The sequence below is a fragment of the Phoenix dactylifera genome, unplaced genomic scaffold (assembly GCF_009389715.1).
Source record: "Phoenix dactylifera cultivar Barhee BC4 unplaced genomic scaffold, palm_55x_up_171113_PBpolish2nd_filt_p 000051F, whole genome shotgun sequence".
NCBI lineage: Eukaryota > Viridiplantae > Streptophyta > Magnoliopsida > Arecales > Arecaceae > Phoenix > Phoenix dactylifera.
In genome coordinates this window covers 574,096-584,132 of record NW_024067670.1, presented here as the reverse complement: position 1 = coordinate 584,132, position 10,037 = coordinate 574,096, and the positions used below count along the sequence as shown (strand labels likewise).

The window sequence follows — 10,037 nt, the reverse complement described above, 5'->3', positions numbered from 1 at the left end:
TACCTAAACCACATCTTTGAGATATTTCAGGGTTCCAAAGTCACAACTTGGGTGTGGCTGGCCTTGAGCTAACATAAAGTAACACGTTAGGTCCGCTGGATTAAATACGGCCTTGAAAGACCAAATTTCATGTTGGATTACTTAATGAAGAAAATTAAATGACAAATGCCTTTTTTAAAATCAAAATATTTAACAATTAATTGGTCTTCTAAATATTCTTTCGATGAATTTGGCTGAAGATTTAGGAAAAAACAAAAAATATTTTAAGATTTAAGGGAAATAAATTTTGAACCTTGTTCAAGATCAAGATATTGTCTTCTTTTATCTAAGGTGTGCCCATTTCCTAAAGATTTTCAAGAGATGTCGTTATCCTTGCGGACACACATTCATGTACATACCTGCCTATCTATACATGTATCTGTGTGTCTCCCTATGTCCAATGTGTATATATTCATGTGTGTGCATGTCCGTGCATGCGAGTGTATATGTAATAAAATGTCACTATTGTCAACAATCAAGCAACTTGAGCTAAATTTTGTGAAAATCTGGTGCTATATCTACTTGGGCACACAGTTCAGGCAATATTGTGTGACACAAAGCATACTAATGTTTATTTCCCTAGCATGCATCAATCCAGCATTTCTCCTTGTGACTCATTTCTTGAAAAGAAGAGGAGGCAGATCATAATGGTTTTGTTAAAGCCAATAGTTACTTTGGTATAGTCTTAAAGTTTACTAAAGTTCTCCATTTTTGTAGTTATGAAGAAACTTGTTGCATATAATTTCTTTTATCCTTACAAAGGTAGCTAAACAGTGTATACTGTCCCGGTAGTATGATTTTCAATTACATAGACAGGTGAGTTTCCCATTTGGAGGGGCAGAAGGTGATTACATAATCTTTGGAGTAGCAATTCACAAGTGGAGATGGAGTGTCATAAGCATAGCTAAAATAGGAAGGGCAAGCGTCCTTGAACATCTTAGAGTACATGCTGGCCTTGCACTTTTCTGGCTTCCCATAGGAATTTCGACAGCAAAACACATCCAAATTGAATGCCAGACATGCACTCTTGCATGCAATGATACCTCCACTTTGATCTAAAACCTGGAGCTCTGGTGGGCATACGCTGTTAATGCTCTTTGTGCACCCACCAATCCAACACTTTCGATCGGCTGGCTTGGTTGAGACAGAAATGGGTAGATTGTACCCATCAACCACACTAACATCATAGAAGCTAGGTTTGCTCTTATCTTCCTGCAATGCAACCTGCACAGGCCAATGCACAAGTAGGTAGGTAGCATCCATTTTCTTAACAAGGCATAGTCAGATGCATTCTCTTCTCTATAAAATTTTGATATCTACATATCATAAAGGTACTAATCAACTGTAGGTTTATTGGGAAAGCAGTCATATTCCTCGTATTTTGACATGAATATTGCTGGTTATGAAGTTTTTTTTTTTGTTTTTTGTTCTGATTCCAGAGAAGTTGCTTTTGCTACAGATTTACTTTCAAATCATGATCTTATGGTATTGTTAACATATCATCACAATCATTCAAACAGGCTTAACAAAGGATGTAGAATGAATATAACAAGGAAAAGAGTAGAGTTTTGGATTCCAGAAAAGTTATTTTTGCTATAGATTTACTTTCAAATCATAATTTTACAGTATTGTTGACATATCACAATCAACCAAACAGGCTTGACAAAGGATGTAGAAAAGACTAAACTTCTGGATTCCAGAAAGTTACTTTTGCTATAGATTTACTTTCAAATCATAAGGTTATGGCATTGTTAACATACCACAATCATCCAAACAGGCTTAACAGAGGATGTAGAATGAATATTACAAGGAAAAGAGGAAAGTTTTGGATTCCAGAAAAGTTATTTTTGCTATAGATTTACTTTCAAATGATAATGTCATGGTATTGTTCACATATCACAATCATCCAGCCAGGCTTAACAGAGATGTAGAATGGATATAACAAGGAAAAGAGTTTTTTTTTTAGAAAATAAAAATAACACTCTACCTCCACAAGTGTGGCAGGAGGCATGCCTATAGTTCCATTGCATGAGAGCAGGCTTTCGCAGTCGCCGGTTTGGCAAACAGGTTTAGAGGTGGAGTTGAAGTTGCAACCGGTTCTGGCCCAGAAACGCCCATTCCATGTTGGTGGGGCATAGACTCGCTTGGTTTGTCCAGGTGGGAGGAAGAAGCCACCATCAGCAATCACAGGATGGCCGGCATTAGGAGCAGCAGCTGGCCATATTGGGAAGGGGCACTTGTTAGAGATGTGGAATGTCACCAGCTGCCCATTCACAAGGCCACCTGCAAAAAATATGGTATAAGTATTAAATAACAATGAATGAGCTCTAAATCTAGCTGCCATGAGAAGCATGAACTGACTATCCAATGTTGAATTCATCAAAATTAAATGTTTTTATTCTCATTGATTACTCTGTTTTCGCACCGGCTTTCTTCTTTTCATTGATTTATGCATCTAGTAGTATATGTCAGGGTAAGTACTAGTGAATGTTTTGTCATTGTGCATAAATTAGTGGGAAGATATTAGTAGGAGTCATGCTTAATGTAATCAGTTTTAACTGAAAGATACCAACTGCAGATTGGTGCAAGATGAAGGATTTTCTACTTGAACGCACGCATATGGATATAAGTATGTAGGTTGGTGTGCATGGAATAGGGGATCATATTAACTAAATATATTGTTAAATCTCAATCACATCTTATTTATTTCTCTTTTTTTTTTTCCGTCCCCCTCCTTTTTAAAAAAGGGACCCAAGGGCAATTCCATTCAAGTAGAGATAAACCCCACTCAGTTCATTTGGGTTGAGTCAGGATGATAGCTAGAACTCATCAAATATTAGCTGCTAGATACCAACTGGTTTGCCAAGAGTCACTAGCTCCCTGCATTGAGTTGGTCATGTGTTTAATCTTGATTCATTAAAGGTGTGGCCTGTTGGAAGAGTTTGTGATGAGATTGAGATGAACCCATGCAGAATAATCTTCTTCGAGCCCATTGTCAATATGGTTTGAACCTAGTGCAATGGTCATAGGCGCTTTTGTTCTTCTTCTCGAGTCTCTTCTCTGATTTTCATCGCAAACTATATCATTATAATGCGTATTAAAACAGCACAAGAGGGTGTAAAGTTGATGCTAAAAGATACAAAAAGAATTAGGTCATGCACCAGCTGCCAAAAGAACTGATAGTAACATCTCATTATAATAAGTAGGGTAAACGAAAATTAGCAAATAATTAGAAGAACATGAGGTAAAGCAAAATAGAACTATTAGTATTACCAAACAAGATGAACTGCCATATCAAAGGAAAGAGTACAGATGTTGGGAGCTTCAACATGAGCTGCTTCATTGGGTTTGAGGAATGAGGAAACTGCGCGAATGTGTAGGGTTTATATCTTTGTCTATATCCTATGGTTGTTGTAGTTTAATAGGGTTTTATAAATCATTCTTGCAGTGCAATTCAAGCGTTTTTGGGATCAAAAATCTTTGCAGGCACGTTTGGTGTATGGTTGGTAGAATTAAAGGGATCAGGCTGTTTCACGTTCAACAGTTAGGACCTTAGCACTTCAGCTATTAACCATTTGCCCATATTTGTTCTTTCGGTCCCATATCTGGGTGGTGGACGCTGCTTTGAATCGGAGACCAGAACCAATATACATGTCTGTTCTGAGTCATAAGCATAAGGATTCAGATCTCATTCTTCATGACAACACTTGGAATGCTGAACTAACTAATTTTGTTTTTCCTCGGGAGATTGCTGAGCTAGATTAGTCACCTTGACTGAAGATTAATGGTTGAACTTTTCTAACTAAAAAATATGAAAATTCAAAAAATAATTCTAAAAAAAGTTGTTTTAAATTCTAAAATCATCCAACATAATCACAGCATTGCCCCGGCCTTCCCCTTCTCTCCTCCCATACTCTCTCGTCTATTTTATTTTTTTTGAATTTTTGGAGTCATTTTTTAGCTATTTTTTAGAACAAGAAAATGAAGTAGATTAGGAATTTAAACTTGTTCTTAAGGACTTTCTCTTAGAGGATGGTTTGAGGGTTCACACCCTTTGTCTTCCCTCAATTCTAACCTAGGTCAAGCCATATCCATCCTTAGGTCTCCTAAGTACCTAGCAACTCAAATCTTAGATGGCGACTCCAAACTGTTACCACTTCAATGATTTTTTTCTGAGTGGTTCTCTATGAAAAATATCCTTGTACTCTTGTTCTTTTTGCTACTTTATGGTATTTATTTTCCTACACCTTTCACATTCCTACTATACCTAGATAGAACAAAAAATGTAAGTTCTACTATTATAACGTTGTCTTTTATGCACTAGCTAGTTTTAGGCTTATGTGCTCTTGTATCACCTTGGCGCTCACAGGATTTTGCTTTTGTACACTACTGTAAACTTGAAGCAAACAGTAGGCGTTGCCCATGATTGGCAAGCTGGCTTCTATACCAAGAAGAGAATGAGGCAGGAAGCAACTGAAGGCATTCGAGTTTCTTCAATTCTTCAATGTAGTTGAAGATACATGACCAGGCCTTCTACTTTTATGCAATAGAATCAAATTACTACTGCTACCATGGCATCCTCCTAACCGCATAATTCTTATAATATGAACTTGAGGTGTTATTGGTGTAAAAGATTGAGCGAGGGAGTTGGCAATTGTGCACAAGAATCAGCATTCCACATGGTCTCTATCTTGAGGCATGTTCCAATACATAGTTATACACATCATGAGTAGGCAACCTATCGAGGTAAGCATTCTAAAACATGACTTAGAACGAAAAGAACTCCATAGGATCTTTATAATGGAAAAAATTGACGAGAATTAAATCTTATGATAAAAGATTCTTCGTTGCTGCAAATCATTGAATACATGCTGTTCCAGCCCCTTTCATTGATCCAAACCCGAGATTTATTAAATTGAAAGGAGAAAGGGATGGTGAAAAACCCGAGTTTAAATAGACTCTTTATTGGGCTTGCTGGTACAGAGACCAGAGTACACCCTACATTTTTCTGTAGAAAGAGTGAATGACAGTAAATACTAAAGAATGGGAGGTTTCTATTAATTAAATTTACTGTTGTTCTGTTAAATCACCTCCAATGGGAATCCGACGAAATTAGTTGCTTAGTAATTTCTCGTGTACATTTTCACATGAATATTTTTGGAGCTTTGGTTTGGTGCTAGGCTTTGGAATAGGAAAGAAAATAAGTGTCTCTTACTTCAATCGTTTGGTTAGGAGGGCTCCGTTCCTATTTCCATTCCAGGAGGAATACGAATTTGCTCCAATCTTCAAAAATTCAATCTTGGCTCACCTTCTAGTATTCAAATCTCATTCGGCAAGATTTATTTAAAAATATTAATTTTTTAAAAGTACTCGTTTGTTTAATTGATTTTCCAAAAAATTAGCTTGTGAGCTTCTGATTCCAATTATGCTCCCGAAGCAAATATGTCGGAGAGTATGACTATCCCGATTCCCATTCCAATCTAGTCTGATTGTGATTCTAGTTGTGAACAAATGCAACCTTAATGTTCTTGCTTCTTTTAGGATTACATTTCCTGCTTCCTGAATTATGGTCATTTCTCATCTATTGTCTCTTGTTTCATAATTTATTAATGTTTCTTGCATCATTTTCTCCTTATGGCGACTATTTTACAAGAGATAACATCATGGCTTTTGGATGATGCCTAGACACCAGCTCAGCACCAAAACCTACAAAATCCTACCAAATCTTCACATACTCTTGACATTTCTTCGAGTTAAAAACTTGAATAAATTTTTGTTTCCTCTGTTTTTGTCAAGAGACATCAACCAACAAAAGCTGACAAAGAGACTTTCAGCTGGTGGCCTTGATCTCCTTCGCAAAAACCGTCATTTCCCACCGCTTCAGTGCCAGCTCGCAAAGGTGTTCGCTTCTCCTCTTAGAACTAATTCTTTTCCTTCTTTTGTCTCATCCTCCAGCAAAGCCAAAGCTAAAGTTCCACTTCTTAAAAAAGGAGGAAACTTTCTGGAGTTGAGAACCACAAGAATTCTCTCAACTCATTGACTGAGACTACCAACAATAACATCAATATTGCTTTTGGATGATGCCTAGACACCAGCTCAGCACCGAAACCTTGAGCGAAAACAAGACCAAAAGCACAAAGAGAGAGGGGTCGAGAAGACGAAGCGAGAAACCAATACCAGCATTCTCCACAATGACGCTGCCTGCTATCTTATCTCGCACCTTGGATGAGATCTTGACCACCGCCCTAGATCCTGATGACGCCATGCAGTCCAGCAACATGGATGATTTCCTCACCAACCTCTGGGCTTCTGATGAGGTCAACACCTCCACCATCACTGCTACCACAGGCTCCATCTCTCCACTGCTCCATAACAAAGACCGCACCCTCAGTTGCACCACATTGTGGGAGAAGACCATGGATGAGGTATGGGTAAAGATCCAGAGGGAGGAAACACTACACAGCCCCCACACTCATGACCAGTCTACCCTTGAGGAGATCACCCTCGAAGAATTTCTTGTACAGGCAGGTGTAGTACAAGAAGGGCACAATTCTTGTGTTTCCTTAACACTATCTCCACAGTGGATCCCAGGCAACAATTCAAGAGCTCAAAATGATGGTGAAGAGAAAGGGTTCAACCATGTTCTGGGGTTGGGGGACAAGAACCATGGGAATCTCATGTGCACCAAAAGCGGAGTTTATCATGGAGAGGGAGAGAACAAGGGGGTGGTGGGGTTTGGAGCACAGCAGTTAGAGATGGGATCACCAGGAAGCCAAATTTCAATAAGCACAGCATCAACTCATCGTAATGCATCAGTGGAGCACGTAGATGGGCTTGGTTTATTTGGTAGGGAGGAAGTAGGAGGGAGGAGTTGTAGGGGAAAGAGGGGTTTGAATGATATGATAGGAAGGATGATGGAGCGGCGAAAGAGGAGGATGATCAAGAATCGTGAATCTGCTGCTCGTTCTCGTGCCAGAAAGCGGGTAATTTTTTTCAATCTGATTGCATTTTCTTCAATAGATACTATTTATAAATAAGTGCATGACACACTTTAGAAGCATATTAATGTTTAATATTCTTAAACTCACATAGTGATTTTTTTTTTGTGTGTGTGTGTGTGTGTTTTAGAACTAGACAGGTTGTTCTACAAGAATTCCTAAACCAAAAGAAAAATAGAATGATAATAGTTTGTCAGACCAACATTTTGTGGAAAGTCCCATAAAGAAAAACAAAGAGGAAAAGATTAATTAATAATCCATTAAGCAAGTAAATATAGAATTACTGCCCTTCATCTCTTTCTCATGTCAATTGAAAAGTAGCCCAAGGATTGATGTCTTATGTACACAACTCATTCCTCAAATCCCACAATCAAGTTATTGCAAAAACGTTGAGAAACATGGAAGAAAATGTAGTAAAGAGTTGTGAGGAGGATGCTCTTATGATTCAAGGAGGTTAAATAGCTTCTATTCTTCATCTCATCTCCCTCTACAACCTGCTTACTTGATCCTTGCCCCTTTGCCTTGCTCTTTGTTCATAGCTCTTACGTCACGGTAAATATGGAATGCATCTAAAAGGAACTGGAAGAGTTATTATATATTTTGTACATATTACAGGTTGAGAACATGGAAAAAATTATACTTGTCTATTACTCGTCATTTTTACGGGTAGATTTTTTTGGGTTACTATTAATTTACTTTCATTGAAGATGGGCATGTCAGACAGAGTCAATAGTTGAGAGGTGGGGAGTAATCTTATTCAAAGTAGTAATGAGCAAGCATCTGCAAGAGATGACAAGAGAAATAAATTATTATAATCTAAATTTAATTCAATTTTTCTTTGATTTAAGCTTATAAAAATTACTCTGTTGAGGGGAGTTCATGAGTCAATCTTTTCGTCGAACAATTTCACTAATTCTATTTTGTTCTCTTCGTAAAGGAAAGCACAAATGAAGCAAATGCAAATTTTGATGAGAATTTGTGACTACTAAATAACAAGATGGGAGTGAACTAGATTAATTTTTAGACAAAATCTTGTTTCTAACTTTTTTCGATTAAACGTTTGCTGAAAACCTTTGTTTTTCCTTGAAGGCTTACACATTGGACCTAGAAGTAGAGGTCAACCAGCTCAAAGAAGAGAATGCCGCACTCCAAGAAGACAAGGTGAATGAGAATACCTATAAATTGTACATTCTTAACTCTTAAAAAAAAAAAAAAAAAAATCTTCTTTGAATATTTGCTAAACTATTCTATCAGTTGACACTTGTAACAAGCCTTTCCTATAAACTACTAACATTTATGAATCCTCATATTAGGTAGACCAACTATAAGAAAATCTGTTAAATTTTAACACTGAATGCTTCTGTTGGTTTCTTCTGGTTTCTAGTTGATAACATGGTTTCTTTTGGTTTGCATCAAATTTGCAGCAAAGGTTCTGGGCAGAAACAACGCATGCAGTATAGTCTCTTCCACTAGCCCCTTTGTCTCTTTTAGTTAATATCAAATTGAATTGATTAGCTACCTACTCTCGATTCCAAACATAATGGCACTAACGCCGAATCCTAAGACCCTTTTTCTTCTTGTATCTACAGGTCCTTCAGTTGATGGATGAAAATTCATGGATCAATGCACAGAAGACTATTTACACTCATCGCCGGTATAATAGTTGCTCATGGTGATATGCCCTCATGACCAATAATCATAGCCTCCGACAAACCAGTAAACTAGTGGTTATGTACCTAAACTAAAAGATGATGTAAATTGAGTGCAACATTTTTGCAACTTGAGTCTCTCTCTCTCTTTTTATTTTTTATTTTTTGCAAGTTTTGTGAAGGAAGCAAGTGCATCTTGACTACAAGCATGAATATCCTTGAGAAAATGTAAGAGTCTCACTTTAGTATACTTATCTCAATCCTTCAGTAGATGCTAGGATGTTGAACAAAACGAATAGATGAAAAAAGTAAGAGATAATTAGGTAAGATTGATAATCAATAAAATGGAATACATTTCATACCATATATCATCTAGGATTTAGAACTTAAAATAGCAATGTTAAACAGGAGATAAAGGGAAACAAAAAGCTATGCAAATTGGAAAAGAATGATAAACAAGCTTGGAGATCCATAAATAATTTAGATAAAGTCACTTTGGTGAAATGTACTATAGCAGATTGATTGCACCCATCCTTTGAATGAAGGATTTGGATTCCAAATTTTGTATGAAATTTCTTGAAATTTAGATAAATTCTTCCACTATAATGATCGTCATTTCCACTATAATTTTGTACTATAATGAAGGAAACCCTCTGTATATGCTTATGCTATGTTTAAGAGAGTGAATTAGTGTCTTTAGGCTTTTTAGGTTTATCCAATTTCTTAAACAAAACTTCATGTTATAAGAACCATGAACATGCATAAAATTCAAAAAATAGATAGATCTCTTATTAGATTATTTCATTTATAAATAAATATTACTTCATTTATTTCCAATTCCTGCATTTGAACATGCTCATACATTAGCTAGCATGTATGTAGAAGAAGATAGCATTAATATGAAAATAAACATTGTTTTGATCCTAGTGTGATTTTGATGAGTATAAAGCCATTGAGGTCATATGGAAGTCCTAATATCATTAACTCAATTGATTAAGTCCATAAACACTAAAGGAAGAAAGAAACGATACATTCTCGATACATTCTACTTTCTTGATACATTCTTGATACACTCTACATATACGTTTAAAACAAAGAACTCATCTAAAGACAAATTTATTAAAAGAACTTGAGGAAAAGTCTAAATCTCAGTTTGACAAATTTAACAGTCAAGTTCCCTTAGTTAAAGGGCAATTCTATCTTTTTCATAGTTAAAGAGATGAAACTTTCAAGTGCCAAGCATCCTAACTGAAAATTAACGACTTACAATATTTTTTATTTATTTTATGTGTAAATCTAACCTTAAAATGCAGAAAATCGGGATTAGAGTCAACCCCAAAAAGTTTGGAGC

The 10,037-nt window shown here is 36.5% G+C and overlaps 2 protein-coding genes across 2 annotated transcripts; one reads left to right on the top strand and one right to left on the bottom strand.

Moving 5' to 3' along the window:
* Positions 1-689: 689 nt before the first annotated feature.
* LOC103716979 (thaumatin-like protein) lies at positions 690-3,412 on the bottom strand. The gene is made up of 3 exons (XM_008805201.4): positions 3,313-3,412; positions 2,027-2,322; positions 690-1,263 (listed from the first exon to the last, which is right to left on the bottom strand). The coding sequence occupies exons 1-3, from the start codon at positions 3,380-3,382 to the stop codon at positions 844-846; spliced, it is 786 nt and encodes a 261-aa protein (XP_008803423.3). The 5' UTR covers positions 3,383-3,412; the 3' UTR covers positions 690-843.
* Positions 3,413-6,010: 2,598 nt separating this feature from the next.
* On the top strand, positions 6,011-8,940 carry LOC103716978 (ABSCISIC ACID-INSENSITIVE 5-like protein 1). Its single transcript, XM_008805200.4, has 4 exons — positions 6,011-7,022; positions 8,127-8,198; positions 8,462-8,491; positions 8,627-8,940. The coding sequence occupies exons 1-4, from the start codon at positions 6,117-6,119 to the stop codon at positions 8,711-8,713; spliced, it is 1,095 nt and encodes a 364-aa protein (XP_008803422.4). The 5' UTR covers positions 6,011-6,116; the 3' UTR covers positions 8,714-8,940.
* The last annotated feature ends 1,097 nt before the right edge of the window (positions 8,941-10,037 follow it).